At 42.5% G+C, this 20,465-nt stretch overlaps 1 protein-coding gene across 7 annotated transcripts in view; it reads left to right on the forward strand.

The window, feature by feature from the left end:
* NDRG1 (N-myc downstream regulated 1) overlaps window positions 1–14,232 on the forward strand; it is an 83,510-nt gene extending 69,278 nt beyond the window's left edge. For all 7 annotated transcript variants that reach the window (XM_083516880.1, XM_083516881.1, XM_083516879.1 and 4 more), the window contains exons 7-16: window positions 1,484–1,544; window positions 2,100–2,186; window positions 2,811–2,867; window positions 3,472–3,575; window positions 4,268–4,324; window positions 5,604–5,655; window positions 6,475–6,522; window positions 10,485–10,520; window positions 11,087–11,138; window positions 12,583–14,232. In XM_083516880.1, coding sequence (XP_083373006.1) covers window positions 1,484–1,544; window positions 2,100–2,186; window positions 2,811–2,867; window positions 3,472–3,575; window positions 4,268–4,324; window positions 5,604–5,655; window positions 6,475–6,522; window positions 10,485–10,520; window positions 11,087–11,138; window positions 12,583–12,848 — 820 coding nt within the window. In that variant the 3' untranslated portion in view covers window positions 12,849–14,232. The remainder of the gene's footprint in view (window positions 1–1,483; window positions 1,545–2,099; window positions 2,187–2,810; window positions 2,868–3,471; window positions 3,576–4,267; window positions 4,325–5,603; window positions 5,656–6,474; window positions 6,523–10,484; window positions 10,521–11,086; window positions 11,139–12,582) is intronic.
* Window positions 14,233–20,465: the final 6,233 nt, after the last annotated feature.

The raw sequence follows: 20,465 nt of genomic DNA on the forward strand, positions 1-20,465 counted from the left end.
CTTGGGCACCTATGGCCCCACCTATGGGCTACAGAAGTTACTGGCCATGGAGAAAATGTGATTGTCTAAATAAAGATGGTGATCAGCTTGTAGTAAATAAGAGTTCATTTTGCTTATCTACTGTTTTTCCCCCCACTGACATTGTTTGTCACACTGCCATGGTGAAATGTTTTGCTTCTCCTTTACTCTTGGATTCTATCTGGTCCAGTCAAGAGACACTACAGATTCTGAAGATTGCCTTGTGAACATTTTTAGTAATTTAGTAGTTAAATTGAATTATGCATTGCTGGAAACTGGTACTTGGTTTTGGCATACCTTATTATCGCTTAAATATTGAAAAACAAATGGTCATTGAGTGCCTCATGTCTCTATGGTTAGTTACCAAGACAAATGCTAAGCAAACCAAATACAACTTTCCATACTTCTAATTGCCCTCATGTGAAACTGGCTATGTCCTGTAGGACAGAATTGTGAAGCACAGGCAATGGATTAACCCAATCTGAATTACTTATGCTAACACGTGTAGGCAACTTCTTTCCAACCCTGTGTATATTTAGTGGTGTGCACCATGCCTATTTGGGTGCGTGGCATAAGGGTTATACAGTATTGAAGTTGTATCCTGTTCTTTAGTCCCAGAGATGGAGAGATGGCCTGTTCTGGGCAGGGTTGCACTCTCCCAGAACGAGCTTGTTTGTAGCTTGGGGAAAACTCGTGAATCCAACTTTCTACTGGAGGGTCAGTATGCTAGAAGTGCCCTTTCTGAGCTACAGATGGTTCACCAGCTACATCCCCTTTTACACAGAGATGACTTGGCCACTGCACTCTTGTGCTCTGGTAGCTTCCTCATTGGATTATTACTTGGAAATGTCAAGTGCAGCAGCAATTCATTGACCTGGGTTCCATTTAGAACTTGCACAACCCCTGTTTTAACCCAGCTGCAATGGTTGCTGGGCCAGTTCAAGGTTCTCACATAGGCCCCACCTCCTTCCCTATGGGTCACCTTAGAAGTTCAGGGGGTGGCAGCCCAGGAGAGCACATTGTTTGGCAGCCCCTAAACTCTGGAATTACCTCCCCAAAGGGTTGAATCTGGGCACCTTCATTATGTAGTTTATGTTGGATGTTGAAGATGCAACTCTTCTTGGGACCATTGATACACAATATGTATTAGGAGCCACCTTATTCTCCTGACTGTAATCTGTTTTATCTGGTTTTAATATTGTGTATTCAGTTGTTGAAACCGTACCTGGGACCTCATGGCAAACTCTGAGTAAGAATAGTAATTAGTAACAGTAATACTGTGGCTGATACGCTGCATGAGGACAGGCCAGTGCTGTTTGTTTTAACATGTCTGATCTGAACAGACATGGAGCTGCTATTCAGTGTAGCTTAATGTAAAATAGGTATGTTTGGAAATTGGGGGGGGGGGTTGCTGTTAGAAATCAGACCTTTTTTAAAAAACATTATTCATAATTTCTTTATGTAGGTTGAAAAGTGTGATTGGAATGGGAACTGGAGCTGGTGCCTACATCTTAACCAGATTTGCTGTAAGTTGTTCGCTTGTTTCTATGGTGGGTAAGGGTTTAAAATCTCGATGCTATTGCCTGCCAATTTCCAGAGTCTGTGCTTTCAGTGGTTTTACAGCTTCTGTCATGCTGAATGAAAACTGGCTAGTGCATGGCTTGTTTTAAAAATCAAAGTCCATAACTTCCTTGCATTTTTGGTATATTAACATCTGGGTAACAAAAGCACAGGGAACAAATTTATCCAAACCACAAGCTAAACTACTGTTCAAATTTTGCACATGGCCCCACTGAAAATTTTGCTCTGATTCCTGCTAGTCCAGGATTAATTGGCAGATGATCTGCCTTAGTTTGCCCTAGATATTTACATTAAATTTAGTTCTCTCCACTTGAACACAGTGACTGAAAACAGATAGGTTAAGGTACCTTTACAGAGAGAAATTTCACCTTTCACAGGCCTTCAAATTGAAAAGGGCTCTGTGTTTCCCCCCAAATTGATTTCCTAAAAGCAAAATCTTCCCTGTTGGTTGCTACTTCAGTGCATCTGCATGTTTGTTCACATGACTCTTCAATTTGCAGCTTAATCATCCTGATATGGTGGAAGGACTCGTTCTTATTAATGTCAACCCATGTGCTGAAGGATGGATGGACTGGGCAGCAACTAAGGTAAGATACTGCATCTTTTAAATTTAATTTTAAAACATGTTAATTCTTTTTCATAAAATACCAAATGTTTGTCATTGGAAAGATTTTGCACCGGCACCCAAGCATACCCCTGAGACCTATACGAATTTGTAATCTCCCCTTCATTGACTGATTGGAAAAATCCATGTTGATAGGCATCCTTTTTGAAGTCGCTTTGATACAACTGTACATTAGTTCCAGATTGGCTTTGAAACACAAGTGCATTGCATGATGGAGTTAAATTTACTTTGAACACCACGATTTTTATACATTGAATTGCATCAGCAAATGGTTAAACCGGTGCAGTTTCTGTTGTGGTAGATTCTGAGCAAATCATTATGTTCTTAAAGTTGATTGATCCTACAAACTCATGGCTATGTGGGAGCCATAGTGACACACAAAACACATACCCTTAAAAGGTCTAATGAATGAATGGTTAACACAGTACTCAAAGTAATTTCTCTAGCATGGCATGAATTGGATATGTAATTTGACTATGACTTGCTTTTGTGTGTGATGAGGTTGACTGTCAACCACTGGAGTATGAAAGACCGCTGTGCAAGACAGTGTGAACTGTCCTAATGCATATTTTTCTGAATTCTGTAGATTTCTGGATGGGCTCATGCACTGCCAGATATGGTCATCTCACATCTTTTTAGCAAGGTAAGTGTGTATTATAACATTCAGATTTTGAAGACTCCTCCTGTTGCCTTTCTCATGTAGGGAAAAGGTACTAGCAACTGACATGCAGCAGTATCTTAGCAGTGTTTTGAATTCTGATACTTAAGGACATGGGCAGGTATATCTGTTTACATATTAGTAGGCTTTATTATGCTAATCCCTTGGACAGAATTCCTTGCCCCTCACCTCATAAAGACTTCTGCTTTTAAATGGTGACAGGCTTTAGCTTGTGCATTTTGCTCCTTGTGGGTTCTGATGTTGAAATTTAAGAGCGCTACATTAAACCTGGAAGATTTAGACACCAGGCAGTTTGTGTAACTGAAATGTGGCAATACTGGCAGGAGTTCAACTGCTATTTTAGTGTTACTGTTCTAAAACGTCTATTGAAAAATAGCCCACTGTAGCATGTTGCTGTTTATCTTTCAGAGACAGGGCTCCATGTTGCATACTTTACTGTCAAGTATTTTACTGTCTGGAGGGGATGGGGATTACGGATGTATAGGGAGCACTTGGAAAAGAGCACTTAGCTGTTATAAAAAGCCAGTATTGATCTACCAAATATAATGAGAGCTTTTTTTGAATTTAGGAAGAGATTCACAACCATCAGGATTTGATGCATACTTACCGCCAGCACATCATCAATGATATGAATCAAAACAATCTGCATCTCTTTGTCAACTCATACAACAGGTAATCTGCTATTGGGGATCATCTGGATTACTTGGGATAACAAGCTGCACCCATTTGAGTCCAATCAGCCACAGAATGCCTTTAAGTCTTCCAGAATCCGCAATGAAGAACCTTGGGCCCTCCAGATTTTGTTAAAGGGGCCATAGCTCAGTAGTAGAGCATATGCTTTGCATGGAAAAGGTTCCAGATTCAATCCCACCATCTCCAGGTTAGGCTGGGAGAGACCCCTTTCTGAAACTCTGGAGAGCCACTGACAGTCAGTGTAGACAATGCTGAGCTAAATGGACCAATGGTCTGATTGTGTATAAGGCAGCTTCCTATGTCCCTGGATCAGTGGCATGCTAACGGGGTCAGACTGGAATCATAGGTCAGCAATGTCTGGAGGGCCAAAGATCCCTCTTGAAGACCGCTGCTAGCACAATCTTCCTTCTAAACACGAGCTTTGTCAGATGGACTTGCCGTGGTGGTATCCGACATATTTAGGTCTTTTCGAAGAACTGAAAGCTGAAATAGAGCCCAACTCTGACAGGCATCCATGGACCACATGCCTTAGGGACTCCATGTGGCCCTCAAATTGCATGTTATCAACTCTTGAGTTATGGCTTCTCCTTGCCTTTTTATAGGAACAGTGCTTAGAAGTTAAATGGAAGCCTTCTGCTTACTTGTCTCCTGTTCATTTTTTTTCCCTTCAGCCGAAGAGATCTAGACATTGAGCGGCCTATACCTGGAACAACTGTTGTAACTCTACAGTAAGGATTTTTCATATTCCATTTTAATTCTGTTGTAGTCATCTGGTTGTGGCTAATTTCTGAAACAAATCTATAGATAAATCTGGTATGTCAAACCGATTGTATAATTCTCATGGTTGCCATTTTTTTTGCCACTAAATTGATAGCAAGAATTTCAGTGGCAGAATCAAGAGGCACAATGCCCTAGACATACCAGCTATAATTGTAGTATCATCTTCAAAGGGCTCTTTATGACTGTGTCGTGTCCTCCTTTTCATACCCAATCAAGCTCCTCCTTCCTCAGCTATTTCTTCTATACCATTTCAAGTATTAATTTGAACAAACAGAAGGAAAGGAATACTTTGCACTTTAATCTCATTTATGAAGAACGTGCCATGGGCATGTCTTAATCTCCTACCTTGTTGATGTCTCAACAAACTGAAGCTTACAGGACTTAACCGCTTAGAGATGTATGTGGTTTATTCCTGGGCTGTCCCAGTTACTGAGGTACACAGCAGTGAGCTGTGACTTGAGAAACAAGTGTCACAGTATGGCAAGTTGTGCAAAACATTATCATGAAAGCTTAGCTGTAAATGGGTAAGAAACTAAACATTTGCTTAAGGCTTGAGAAGCAAAATAGAATCTTAACTACTGTGATTTAGTGACAGCTACCATTAAGGGTAACATCAGATGCCCACAAGCCACCTTGTTGGAATGTAGACCAGGCATAGGCAAACTCAGCCCTCCAGATGTTTTGGGACTACAACTCCCATCATCCCTAGCTAACAGGACCAGTGGTCAGGGATGATGGGAGTTGTAGTCCCAAAACATCTGGAGGGCCGAGTTTGCCTATGCCTGGTATAGACAGTTTCATCACATCTGCCTTACTGTTTTCTGCTTTGATACACAACTCGCTAAAGGATGTTTGGCTAATTATTTTTCACCCTTCTCATAGTTCCATGTCCTCTCTTCCTGCTCGTTGTTACTTTGGGGCTGAGGTTCATTTGTTTGTTTGGATTATGTATTTTTGCTATTGCAAAGTAGTTCGGTACTGCAAGAAATTGGGTCCAGAGTGTTGGGGATTATTTCTTTGAGCTATATGCTGGCTCCAGCTTCAAATAGTTCTGTGCATTCCTCTTAGTGACAGTTAACTCACCAACAAATATCTTGAGATTCTGTGGTTTATACAGAAGCTGTCTGTTTCTTCAGTAATTTGTTACAAAAACTTTTGTTTTAGAAATCTTGTATATTGAGAGTGAATTATATAGCAATGACTGCAATTTCAGTTATTTCCTTTCAGGTGCCCTTCACTGTTGGTGGTTGGAGACAGCTCTCCTGCAGTTGATGCTGTGGTACGTACAGACTAGCTTTAGAGGTGTGTCACAATAATCCATTGCTGGGAATCCATTACATTGATTGCACTGTAATCCAGTGGTACCTCGGGTTACAGACGCTTCAGGTTACAGGCTCCACTAACCCAGAAATAGTACCTTGGGTTAAGAACTTTGCTTCAGGATGAGAACAGAAATCACGCAGCAGCAGTGGGAGGCCCCATTAGCTAAAGTGGTGTCTCAGGTTAAGAACAGTTTCAGGTTAAGAACAGAACTCCGGAACAAATTAAGTACGTAACCAGAGGTACCACTGTACCTATCAATTTTTTAATTATTGAATCTTTTTTATCTCCTAATGTTCAAAGTGATTTATAGTGCTGTTCTAAGCAAATCTGTAAGGTGGTCCATACTTCCAATTTGCAGATGGGACAATAAAGTCTGGAAAATGACAGCTTATCCAGGGTTCCTTTTAGCACACTAGCACACACACGCACGCGCGCGCGCACACACACACACACACAGGGTTAAACCCCAAGCACCGTAGTCCCAGTTGGTGTTGGTGTGTCCCTGCTCCTAATGTTTCTGGTTTTAATACAACTACCAGTGATACAACTAGCATCACGTGCAGCTTGGTCCTTAATTCTATGGTTTGCAGGCTTAACCACATTGTGGAGGCTCCCTTCTATCTGCAGTATCACTGCTTGGAGGTTGCGGGATGCCTTTGCAGGTCTTTGCTTCCTGAGGCATTTTGCAGTCAGAGCCATAAGGGCTGTGTTGCAAACGTTTTTGTGTTAAGCGTAAAAATAAAGCTCACTCTTCTCCCCTCCCTTTTCCAAACAGGTTGACTGCAATGCTAAACTTGACCCAACAAAGACCACACTCTTAAAGGTAATAAACATAAGCACTTTTCTCCAGAATCAGAGGAGTTCGTGTTTTCTAGAGTATTTAAACACAGTGACTGCTGCTTGTTGGCAAGTGTCTTGCTTAGACAGGGAATGTTGTAGATAACAGCTGTAAAAAAACACTTTCTGTAGGGGAGAAAGTTGCAGCGGCATTAAGCCCCCCACCCCTTTGCTCTACTATAGACAGAATGGCTGGCCTATATTTTTGTACATTCATTAGGACTGTAAGCATTGTTAGACAGCAAAAGATGATAATGCTACCAGTACTACATCCAGAAACTCATCCCATAATGGATTTTAATCCTGCCAGTAGTTAGTTTCAGAAGGTCATATAATGAACTCCAGCAGTTCATCTCCTCCCATTGTTGCCCCCTGGCTGGTGAGAAGATATATCTGTACAGTGGTGCCTCGCAAGATGAAAAGAATTCGTTCTGCGAGTCTTTTCGTCTTGCGATGTTTTTCATCTTGCAAAGCACGGTCCGTTGCAACTGCGCCTCTTCAAACGGCTTTAAGAAAAAAGCGCAAGACGTTTTCGTCTTGCGAAGCAAGCCCATAGGGAAATTCGTCTAGCGAAGCAACGCAAAACCGAAAAACCCTTTCGTCTAGCGAGTTTTTCATCTTGCGAGGCATTCGTCTTGCGGGGCACCACTGTACCATGCCAAAGATGGTGAAAATAGCTTAAGTCCTTGGCCTTTGATGGAGTTTTTCCAGTGTTTAACAGTTTGGTCATTTGAATGTCCTGTATCGTATAGTAATGCCGTTGTGTAATTCAAACCATTTAATCAACAGCAGGGGTGGGGTGCCTGTGGCCCTCCAGAAGTTGTTGGACTTGAAACTCCCATCAGTTGCAACCCGCGTGACCAATGGGTCAGGTGATGGGAGTTGTAGTTGAACATCTGAGAGATCAGATATTAAGACCCCTGTTTTAAAGCCTTTCTGCTTCTAAAGACTGCCCAGTGTGAGAGCTGTCTATATCAATATTGTCAAATCAAAAAGTCTGAACTGAGAGATCGGTAATCCTGGCTGCCTCTTTCATCATATGTAAGATCATTAGTTTACCCGAATATACTGATTTTTATTTGCAAGCAAACCAGCTTTTACCCTCATTGGCATTTCCTTGTTGGACTTGTGGTGAGGAACTGAGAAATAGTGGTCTCCACTAGATGCTTCCATCCTCTTTTTATGAGAACGGATAAGTGTGCTGAATTTCAGTTACCCCAGGATTGGACACGTTGTAAATTTAATCTGTCTCCAATTTATGTCTGCATGCTGGTTACTATTAGGGAAAGTAGCACGTGACACTGCCTTGTGTGAGGTAGTTTGGTTGCACGAGGTCATTTTGTGTCTAGCTGCTCACTGAGGAATTTGTTATCATTTAATGTGCATATCCTTCACTTTCAGCACATTCCCATCCCATGTTCCCATCTAATCCAGAAATACCGTATTTTTCGCTCTATAACACGCACCCAACCATAACACGCACATAGTTTTTAGAGGAGGAAAACAAGAAAAAAAATATTCTAAACGAAACAGTGGATGTATGATTTTTGTGGTTCATGCTGTGGCCACAGACATGTGATCTGACGGTGAGTTTGAGGTAGCCCAATGCAAAAATCCTGAGGATCCATGTGGATCCATGCTTTGTAACCACGTTTTAAGTGGGGAGGGAAGGAAAAGCACTCAAGGGCCAAGGAACACGCGTGGGGTGGGTGGAGAAGGATGCTGTTAATAATGCAGAAGAGGGGTATAAGAGGAGAAGCAAGCAGGCTCTGCTTCTCTCCCTCCTCCCCGGCTCGCTGAAAAACTTTGCTGCTATATAGCCAGCTGAGTGGGGAGGAGAGAGGGACAGAGAGCCTGCTTGCTTTAAAGGAGCCAACCAGACAGGAGCCGCTTACACTCATGTAAGCGGCTCCTCTCCTCTCCCACTTTGCTCCTTTAAAGCAAGCATGCTCTCTGTCCCTCTCTCCTCCCCACTCAGCAGCTCTTCTCCCTCTTTGCTGTTTCAAAGCGAGCCATGGAGGAGGGAAGGAAGGGGAACCATGGATCTTCTGCTCACGACTGCAGCAGATCCCCCCGCCATCCGCAGGCATTCGCTCCATAACACGCACAGACATTTCCCCTTACTTTCTAGGAGGGAAAAAGTGAGTGTTATGGTGCAAAAAATACGGTAAATAAAAACAACATGTACACTCTAAAACAGTCTGTTAAGCAGTAATGTGCAGAATCTGCTTCTGGACAAGGTGAATTACTTCCTCCCCAGAAGCAAAGTGGCCTTGTGCATGATGAGCCCTGACCTCTTGGTTTCTGTGGGATTGCACCGCTGAGTTGCAGTGCCCTTGTTAGTAAAAGCTGAGCATCTCATTCTTGATGAAGAGCAAGTTTATTGGTCAACAACATTCAGGGGATGATCCTCTCCCTGAGGTTACAGATTAATGTTATGCTCCCAGAACAGCCAAGGGATTTAACATGCTTGTCACTAATCTACAAAAGGACACTGTGACATCTGTACCACAGTGAAACACTGTTCTAATTGTAAAGGCCTTTTTTTAAAAAAAAAAGTCTGGCTGATTCTAATTTGGTATGTCTTTCAAAAAGCCTAAACTCTTCCTGTGTGCAAGCTCCAGCATCTGCACGTCTCCTGCCCTTTCCATCGACATCTTCCACAAGCATTATCCCAAGAAGGCTATTGCATCCTCCTCAAAACAGAAGCACTTTGCCCCCAAATGAAATTGGAAGTTGTGCTTCTCTTATGTGAAACTCCTTTTCACACATGTCAATACAAAAGTATGAGTCTTAAGCAGGGTGGATTTGATTTAAAACACTAGTCAGTAAGACTTAATTTAAATCATTTGTTTACAGAAAGGTTCAACCTTGCTGGCATCCTCTTAATATTTACAACCAGAGGAAGGTTTCGTTTTTGGAACAATAAATTTCCAGAGTAGTTTTTACAGTTACATCAAAAATGACTGATTAGGTTATACTATCAGAAATACATAGACAGATAATTATGAAATTATTGTTTATATTTGGATAACTTTTCTGCTGTGCTTTATTGGAAGGAGAAAAATAATCATTTCCTTAATAATAAACAATTTAACTAAAACAATAGCATTATAGCATATGTATCCATGTTTGTTAACCAATGTGGTTAAACAATTAAAAAAAATTTAGACTGAGTGTTAGCACACATGAAAAACTTCAAACAAATTGTTATTTCCTGATGAATAGCCTTTGGACTATAATGTCACTTAAATAGAAAACTATCTTTAGAAAGATTTTGCCTCCTAAAGCATTTTATTTTAAAAATCCGCTTTAAATTTTTAAAAATCAATTTTTTTAAAAAAAAACACATTGATTTTTATCCACCCTAGTCTTAGGCACTACTGGGGGGTTGGAGGGAATTTGTGAGATTGTAGATCTGGCATAACAAAATAGGATTCTTTAATAAGTAACTCCTCAACACAAAAAGAACCCGCATTTAGACATATATTTTAATCTCACTCTTAGGTGAAAGATATATAAATGTTCTAAGGCATTTAAGACATTGTATTTGTGGGGTTGGTGAAGTAGGAAGATCTCCCTCATTATATACTCCATTGTCAGCTCTATCAAAATCCCCAAGAGATTTTTGGAACAGATGCTGGCACCGCTACTGGGACAGAACCCTGAAGTGAAAATACATTGGCTATTATCTGACTGTGATCTGCTTGTCACATACAAAACAGCCCTATTTGCTAAAGCTGTTAAAAGTATTTGTGCTAGCTATATAAAAGACAATGCTGTAGACTTTAAAAGTGATAAATTAATTTGACTTACTGTAAATGGATGTATATCTCTGGATTTCTTTTAAAAGGTTTTAATTGACTTGCTGGATCTGTAACTGAATTTGTAATGGCTTTTAGTCAAACACAACAAATGATTGATTGATGCTTTTATTAATTTTTGCAGATGGCTGACTGTGGTGGTCTTCCTCAGGTTTCTCAGGTAAGATCTTACTGAAGAGAATGCATGCTGGGGTGGGGAAGTCCAGAATGTTTGAAAGTGTGGGTAACACGATGACAAGAGTGAAATCACACTCTGCTACAAATTAAAACCTAGTATTACTGGTTTGGCCTTGAGTACTATAGCTTTGCAGTGATGGGTTTCTTAGAGACCCTGTTACAGAATGCCAAACTCTGTTTGCAACCGCTTTCTAAAATATGCATCCTTTCTAAAATGCTTCCATGGTAGCCCTGCCCTCCAAATGGTGGTCCCTACCCTCTCTATAAAAAGTCACCATAGATGCATTGCACTTCTCTCTACAATGATGCAACACACATCAAAACCTCCAGTCTTCTTGCTCAGTTATGTGTACCCACTAGCAGGAGTTTTAACAAGCACACACTTTTTAAAGAAAATTGGCTTCTGGCCTAGCAGTGATAACATGCCATAGTAGCATTTTCAAATTACCATGGCTTACTGTTACTGGAAGATTGGAGTCCAAAACAGAAAACAGTTTGCCATTGGTAACTTGCAACTTTGTAAAAAAATGTGGTATTTTCTTTTAACAGCCTGCAAAGCTCGCTGAAGCTTTCAAGTACTTCATACAGGGCATGGGATACAGTAAGTACACGTTTGTTTCAAAATAAATGTGCAGTGTCCTCTTAAGCTGCCATACTAAACTGATCTTTCTTGTTGGTGAAAGTTATGTTCCAGAATTGTTGGGTTTTTAAATGTACAAGTTTGGGTGCATCGGTATTGGACTCCCTTAAAGGGATATCAACTTTGTCCCAAACTGGAACAGCACATTAGCCATGTTCAGGTGTTTACGGTGAATATTACTGTCTTTTAATATTTTGTTGGAAGCCGCCCAGAGTTGGGGAAGCCCAGCCAGATGGGCGGGGTATAAATAATAAATTATTATTATTATTATTATTATTATTATTATTATTATTATTATTATTATATACATTTGGGGAGATGGAATGTACACAAGCTGCACCACTCACATCTCTACAAGTGCCTGCTTGGCTTAGACCTTCTGATATCAAGCGGAAAGGTCTGAAGGGGAGTTCTAAGTACGTTGTGGTCAACACACTTTGAATCCGCCTCATGATTGTCCTATTCAGAACTCCCAGTCTTGCTTCTTGATTTTGATTTACTTTGTGAATTAGGTGAGACTGAGAGGCAGTGACTGGCTCCAGGTCACCCAGCAAGCTTCATGGCTGAGTTGTACGCAGTAGTCCAGCACCCTAACTACCACACCACACTGCCTCACATATGCATCTCTCACACACAAATACATCCCAGTTCCACTTTTGACCTCAGCACTGTGGTGTACTGTCCTTAGGCTTTCAAACCTCCCTTCTTAATCCACTTCCTGCTGCAATCCATTTTTGTTCCTAGGCACTTGGGCCAATTTCCCCTCAAATCTTCCTTCAGGGTCTTGTTCCTTGACTTGGCTGTGTGCTTTCCTTAAACTCTTTCATGCAAGCACATCTTCCTTCCCTGATGTATCTTATTAATAGTCTATAAATATTCTGTATCTTTCTCCCTTATGGAACGCTGGGGGCACTGTGGGATAAACCACAGAGCCTAGGACTTGCTGATCAGAAGGTCAGCAGTTCAAATCCCTGAAACGGAGTGGGCTCCCGTTGTTCGGTCCCAGCTCCTGCCAACCTAGCAGTTCGAAAGCACGTCAAAGCGCAAGTAGATAAATAGGTACCGCTCCAGCAGGAAGGTAAACAGCGTTTCCATGTGCTGCTCTGGTTCGCCAGAAGCGGCTTAGTCATGCTGGCCACATGACCTGGAAGCTGTACGCCAGCTCCCTTGGCCAATAAAGCGAGATGAGTGCCACAACCCCAGAGTCACTCACGACTGGACATAATGGTCAGAGGTCCCTTTACCTTATCTTTCTCCCACCCCTTGGATTACATGCACTTCCATATCTAATTTTATGTCTTGTGTGTTGCCTATTCTGGTCACTGATCCTCATAATTTGCATTAACCAATACAGGAGGACTTAAAAAAAAAAAATCTTCACCCGTCACTTGCATTTCCTTTGCAGTGCCTTCTGCAAGCATGACGAGACTGATGAGATCCCGCACAGCATCTGGTTCCAGTGTCTCCTCCCTCGAAGGGGGCAGGAGCAGGTCCCACACTGGCGAAGGAAACCGCAGCAGAGCCCACACTGGCGAGGGTGCCAGGAGCAGGTCCCACACTGGCGATAACGTCCGGAGTCGTGCTCACACTGACACTCACATTGAGCTCACTCCCAACTCTGCAAACAACACTGAGCAGCCCAGCCCCAAGTCGATGGAAGTTTCTTGTTAAATGAAAGGGGCTTGAATTGGAAGTGAGACCTAACCACCGCCTACTGTGTATCTTGATACTTAATCTAAAGTGTTTTCTGTAGCACATGACTCTGTCCCCCACCTAGAGTTCATCAGGGACCAATAAAGCAGACATCTCAAGTTTCTCTGTTCCCTTAACAGAGGTTGCTGCTATTCTGTTCTCCAACTAATTCTAGATTGCTTTAAAACTTGTCCAGTGGTGAAGCTAACAGCACTTGATCACCAAGATTGAAACCTAAGCTACCTAGGATCTTGTTCAGAAACAAAGCCTTTGAAGATGATCCATCTCCCCCCCCTTTTTTTTACACTATTAAAAAAAAAAGCCCTTTCCCAATGTGATTTTAAATAATTTGCTTTGGGGGAAACAATACATGACTGGAGACTTTTAGAAAAAATCTGAAAGTCAGGTTGAAGGTGGATTTACTCAAATCTGTACATATTAATCGAATGCGATTTTGTGTCTGGCCTTGTGAGTAGTGTTCAAGGCCTGTTTTCCTACATGATTATATATATCTATATATATAATTAAAATAGGGAATGTATTGCAATTTCAGGCAAACAAAATCTTAAGCCTTCATGCTATTTAGTGGCAGTATTTCTCCTTTTAGAACTAAAACTGTTTGAGCAAGTAAAGGCCAAGGTTCAAATTATTGTCAAAAGCATGCCAGCACTTGGTCTTATGTTTTGGACCTCAAATGGATGTTTGGAGATGGCAAAATCAGTTGGCCTTGTGGCCACTTAGGGTAATGCGTGTGGTGGTTGGGGGACCAGCAGTAAATTGTCTTAGAAGGTGGAAAAGTTGTGTAATGATTATAAAGTGCTCTATAGTCAGCTGCCAGGTTGGTCAGCCCCTTACCATTTCAGGATTAAGACCTAGTGCTGGATGAATACTTTCCACACTGTTCATGAGCGAGAAGTGCATGACTGCAATGGAGATTTTGATGACTGTGAATGTAGAGGTGTATTGATTCTGCAGCCTGTCCTGATGTCTGCAGAGCTGTATTTTGGGGAGCAGTGGGCATCGCAACAGATTTCCAGCATAGAATGGTTATTGTTTTTTGCAGATTATTTTTCACTGGCTTTCTATTTGCTACTTCACAATTTGTAATATAGCTCATGATTTTGGGGTATCAAGCATTTAAAACATGAAGCATCTCTACACCGGAATATCTTTGGTATTTCAAAGAGAACTAAGCTCTAGTGTAGGCAAATCACCTATTTTTAAAATGTCCACTGCAGAGTTTCTTAGGTGGTTCACGGAGAGGAGGAACAGATGGTAATTGAGAGGTGAAACTTGTCTATTTCAGAAAAGTTTATTAATGAATTATTTGTATTTATTTCAAAAATAAATTTGTAACTTTGCAGTGGTTTTGCATCTGTTTTGTGTCCTGAAAATAATGGTGATCTTTGAGATAAGGATTTAAAAACCAATGAGTTTGACTCTCCCACTTCAGTTGGCCCTGCACTTCAGTTGACCCTACACAACAGAAAGTCCATCTCTGGTGGTTGAAAATGCACCTCACTACTTATATGGAATGGGACGCGGGTGGCGCTGTGGGTAAAAAGCCTCAGTGCCTAGGACTTGCCGATCGAAAGGTCGGCGGTTCGAATCCCCGCGGCGGGGTGCGCTCCCGTTGCTCGGTCCCAGCGCCTGCCAACCTAGCAGTTCGAAAGCACCCCCGGGTGCAAGTAGATAAATAGGGACTGCTTACTGGCGGGAAGGTAAACAGCGTTTCCGTGTGCTGCGCTGGCTCGCCAGATGCAGCTTTGTCACGCTGGCCACGTGACCCGGAAGTGTCTCCGGACAGCGCTGGCCCCCGGCCTCTTAAGTGAGATGGGCGCACAGCCCTAGAGTCGGACACGACTGGCCCGTACGGGCAGGGGTACCTTTACCTTTACCTTTTTACTTATATGGATCACTTAAACTGCCTTGAGTGCATTCTCTTATGGATCATCAATGGGTTAAACATCAGGAAGCAGAAGACGAGGATAAATGGACCATTTTCACATTGGGGAGAAATTAGTTCTGTACTGGAGCTTGATAGTCCTTTTACTATTAAAATGACCTGGATTGGGTGAGCCATGCCATAGGTAAGTTTGCCGATAACAACAAATTTTTCAAGATCCAGACTAGTCAGAACCATCCAAACTGGGAAACAAAATTGTGTTGCCTGGTTAATATAAGCAAGTGTAAAGCATGTTGATGTTGAGAATTTCATATTTTAATGCTGATGGTGTGAGATTTGCTGTTTCTGGCCAGGAAAGGTAAAATGGCTGTTTGATGGACAGCTTGCTGTAAATGTCAACTTAGTTGGCAGCAGTGTAAAAGAAGAGAAAAAGCATGACCCTAATTTCCTTCATAAAAAATGGCTGCAGTTCTGGTTAACCCATCTCAAAGAGTCTAGAACACCGGAAAGGGTATAGAAAAGACCAATAAAATGACTTGTGAAATGCAAAGCCTAACGCATTTGGACTAGTTAGCTTTTTTAAAAAATGCTTATGAAAGCAGGTAATATAACATGAATTGTACAGGCTGAGGAAATAGATTTCTCTGTCCCCAGCCCATGTTACTATAATGCTGGTTCACTCAGTGAAGGAAATTGGTGGTAGTTTCAAAACAGAAAAGTGGAAGTACTAGTTGACAGCACATTTTTGGAATTTACTGCATACCCTGAGAAGTGATGATGGCCACTAGTTGGGCAGATTGATAAAACTATACCTATGGCTGTTGGCCATGATGCTAAATAGAATGCCCATATTCAGAGTCAGACACTGACGGTCAGTTGTTGGAAATAAGTTTGGGTTCTGGATCCAGAAGTATCCAGTTGACGGGTTGGAGACAAGATACTGAATGATATTCAGTCTGCATCGACAGACGCTGGTTCTCCAAGGAGTCGGGTAGGAGTTGTTCCCACCTACCTGCTGATGGGACCTTTTCCAAGCATAGCATGTACAGTGGTGCCTCGCAAGACGAAAATAATCAGTTCCATGATTCTCTTCGTTTAGCGGTTTTTTTGTCTTGCGAAGCAAGCCCATTGACGGATTAGCGCTATTAGCGGCTTATCAGCTTATCGGATCAGCTGATAAGCGGCTTAGCGGCTTAGAAAAGGGGGGGAGGAAAAACCCCCCGCAGGAATTCGCAAGACATTTTCGTCTTGCGAAGCAAGCCCATAGGAAATTCGTTTTGCGAAGCACCTCCAAAACGGAAAACTCTTTCGTCTAGCGAGTTTTCCGTCTTGCGAGGCATTCGTCTTGCGGGGCACCACTGTATTCTGCTCTGGAAGACTTTCCCCACAACCACATTTATATTTACTCTTCACCTCCTGTAGGTTAGGATGACCAGGCCCAAGGCAACCTCCAAACTCGCCAGGCCTTACATGGAACACTGGGATGTGTACCTTTTTCAGTGACGCAGGAAAATCAGGGATGTGCCTAATTTGGGTGGGTCTGGCTATGTTGAAGGCAGCATGTGCAACCATTAACTTCAACTGGGAAGAAGACAACCTTGAGAATCGCGACTGATTTCATTTATGAATAATTTCCTAGGTGACATCTTAAAGTGATTTGCAATAGGGTTGTTCGTAGGAAGCTGCCCTGTATCGAGTCAGGTCACAGGTGGCTCTAGCTCAGATTTGTCTACAGCATCCTTTCTCAGACATTGCACTGCAGTAGCCATCATTCCTAGCCAGCATGGTGAGTGGTCAGGGATGATGAGATTTGTAGTTCAAGAACATCTGAAAACCCAAAGTTGAGAATCTATGGCCTTCTAGCTGTCGGATTCCCAACTAGCAACAGTCCCAGCCAGCGTGACCATAGAATCATAGAGTTGGAAGAGACCACAAGGGCCATCGAGTCCAACCCCCTGCCAAGCAGGAAACACCATCAGAGCACTCCTGACATATGGTTGTCAAGCCTCTGCTTAAAGACCTCCAAAGTAGGAGACTCCACCACACTCCTTGGCAGCAAATTCCACTGTCAAACAGCTCTTACTGTCAGGAAGTTCTTCCTAATGTTTAGGTGGAATCTTCTTTCTTGTAGTTTGGATCCATTGCTCCGTGTCCGCTTCTCTGGAGCAGCAGAAAACAACCTTTCTCCCTTCTCTATGTGACATCATTTTATATATTTGAACATGGCTATCATATCACCCCTTAACCTCCTCTTCTCCAGGCTAAACATGCCCAGCTCCCTTAGCCGTTCTTCATAAGGCATCGTTTCCAGGCCTTTGACCATTTTGGTTGCCCTCCTCTGGACACGTTCCAGTTTGTCAGTGTCCTTCTTGAATTGTGGTGCCCAGAACTGGACACAGGACTCCAGGTGAGGTCTGACCAGAGCAGAATACAGTGGCACTATTACTTCCCTTGATCTAGATGCTATACTCCTATTGATGCAGCCCAGAATTGCATTGGCTTTTTTAGCTGCCGCGTCACACTGGTGGCTCATGTCAAGTTTGTGGTCAACCAAGACTCCTAGATCCTTTTCACATGTACTGCTCTCAAGCCAGGTGTCCCCCATCTTGTATTTGTGCCTCTCATTTTTTTTTGCCCAAGTGCAATACTTTACATTTCTCCCTGTTAAAATTCATCTTGTTTGTTTTTGCCCAGTTCTCTAATCTGTCAAGGTCGTTTTGAAGTGTGATCCTGTCCTCTGGGGTGTTAGCCACCCCTCCCAGTTTGGTGTCAATTCAATGGTCCGTGAATATAGGAATGGGAGTCCAGCAGTATCTGGAGGGGTTCAGGTCCCCCAACCCTAGTCTACACTGAGAAAAGTCCTGATCAGGCCAATCTGGGAGAGCCAGAGAATAAATATGGGACAATCCACATGCAAATCGTCTTATCTAGCATTGTTGCTGGTACCTGTCTGTCTCAAGAAACAATGGAGTGCGCATGCAAGCCTGGGCATCATCATAATTTTATTTATACCTAGCCCATCTGGCTGGCTTTCCCCACTCTGGGTGGCTTGCAGCATATATAAAAACATCATAAAACATCAAACATCAAAAACCTCCCAATACAGGGCTGCCTTCAGATGTCTTCTAAAAGTTGTGTAGTCCTTTTATCTCCTTGACAGCTAAGGGAGGGTGTTCCACAGGGAGGGTGCCACTACCAAGAAGGCCCTTAGCCTTTAACTTCACTTCTCGCAGTGAGGGAACCAGCAAAAGACCCTTAGAGGTGGACTTAAGTGGGCTGAGCAATAGAGGTGGAGACGTTCCTTCAGGTATACGGAGGTCCTGAGCTGCCCTGATGACAAGACCCCCATCTCAACCTCCCTGACTTGGTCCAGAGGAAAGCAGAGCAATGCATTTGGCACCAGCTCAGCTGCAGCAGTTGCCAGAATGAGACCTACAAGATGCCATGCAACCATCTTAGGAATCGACTCTGGATTTGTATAGGGTTTACTCCTTGGCCTTTTCTTCCCCTGAAGATATTCTGCAAGGCAGCAGATGGTTAGGGTCAAGGAGAAGGATATTTTCTTTCTCCTAGATGGGCTACCTTCCTAGGTTGGCGAGTCCCATCTGTCTCACTTCCCTCTACTGTACGTGCAGAAACTGCCTTCTTGACCATAGGACCCACTATTGGTCTCGTCCACACAATCTGCTGGAGCCTGTCTTTGCATGCAGGGGAAGTCCCTAACTCACAGAGGGTTTGAGGCCAATCAGGTGTCCTCAATAGAAAAAAGACAGTCACGGAACTGAGAAATTGCACAAAACAAATGAAATACTGTGAAAATCCCTGAAACAAGAAGTAATTGACTATAAATATTATCTTGTGGAAATCATCTAAATAATAAAAATCAAAAAGCTTAAGGAAAAAATTAGAAAAACCTAAAATAGAACAAAGACTTAACGGGATGTCGGCTACAAACCTTATTTCAAGGAAATAGAAAAATCATAAACTTTAAATGACCAAAATTCAAACAAGGGTAGAACCCGCAAAATTCTGATATATTATAATCCCAGCTCGACTTAGGTAAAGCAAAGCACAGTAATAAAGGATTGAGGACTCAAAAGTACAGTTTCTAATACTGAATTTACAAAAAAGGTTTGAAAACCTAAATAGCAAGTTTTTAACGAAGCTCAACTTGAAGAAAGCAAAGCACAATAATAAAGGGTTAAGGACTCAACTGAAAATTCTAGTGCTGCTTTTACAAAAAGGTTTACAAACCTAAGTGGCACAAATTCAAAGAAAGGAATACAAGATAAAGCTGTTTTAGATTTGAACAAAGTCAAGAGCAGGGCTGAAACGCTCCCGTGGTCTAGATGTTACTGCTGATGTTAAAGACTAGTTGATTTCCACAAGATAATATTTATAGTCGAATACTTCTCGTTTCAGGGATTTTCACGGTATTTCATTTGTGAAATCAATCAGGTGTCCTCAGCTGCTTTAGCCATCCAGTCAAAGCCATTTCCTGGGGTGTGGCTGGTGTTGCATGCTGACAGATCAACCCACATTCGGCTTATGCATGGATACATTAATTTATAAAGGCCTGGAGCTTTCAAGAACCTTAATTTTGAAATTATTCTGGACAGGGCAGGAGAGTTTTCCCTTCTCCATCAGTTTCGTTCCTAAAAATCTACCTGTTTGATGAAGCCCACCTCTTCGTGACAGAACTCTACTGCTGTGGGGGCAGCTCAGGTACAGAAGAGGAGAAGCACGTTCACATGTGCTGTCTCTGCTTAAAACAAGCCGCCACGACGTGACGCTTTCGCCAAGCGTACATTATGCTATTTCTGAGCCTTGTCCCAGATACAGATAATTGTCCCGTCTACGGGGGACATGGGCCCGGCTCGTTCTGTAAGCAGCTTAGCTTTAAGATGGGGCAGGATGCAATCAAATCCTCCTTGAGATAACTGGGCACACACCTGCTGCTGTGAAAAGCCCTTGGCAAGGCAGCGTGACATGAACACCGAAACCTTGTTGGCAGACCCACATTTGACACAGACCAAATCCTATTCCTGCCCAGGCAAAGGAGGACAGTCTGTGTGGCTCGTGCCTAGAAGTGCCCAGCAGGAGGTTACGATTGCGGTCAGCCTCTTGTGATGGTCTTACAGAAGCTACATTTGCCGTGTTGAAGGGCATCTTTGCATTCAATGATAAATGAATCAACCTGCTGTGTTTGGGGCAGAAAGCTGTGGGGAGCCACAGGAGGTACTGCCTTAGTTGCCTTTAACAACTCTCCATTGCTGGATCAGTCAGAGCAGGGCAAGTGGGGGAGATCCAGAGTTTATACAGCCATACCTTGGGTCCCAAATGCCTTGCGAATCGAACGTTTTTGTTCCCTAATGTAGCAAACCCAGAAGTGAGTGTTCCGGTTTGCGAACGTTCTTTGGAACCCGAACGTTCCACGCAACTTCCACAGCTTCCAATTAGTGTTCCCTAAATAGAATGCCTTTTGTGTTATTTTCACTATAATATGCATCATTACATGCACTATCCTGATATAGACATTTCTGTACACACTATTTGGATGGAGAACCGCACCTTAAAATTTGCAGGCGTCTAGCACTTGTTGTTTCTGGAAGTGTGACTTAGGAAGATTTGCCTTTAACGGTGACCTTAAATCCAATTTCAGTAGCTGCCTGTCCCATTCATTTCCAAAA

The sequence above is a fragment of the Podarcis liolepis genome (assembly GCF_965112155.1).
Source record: "Podarcis liolepis genome assembly, chromosome: 8".
Classification (NCBI taxonomy): Eukaryota; Metazoa; Chordata; class Lepidosauria; order Squamata; family Lacertidae; genus Podarcis; species Podarcis liolepis.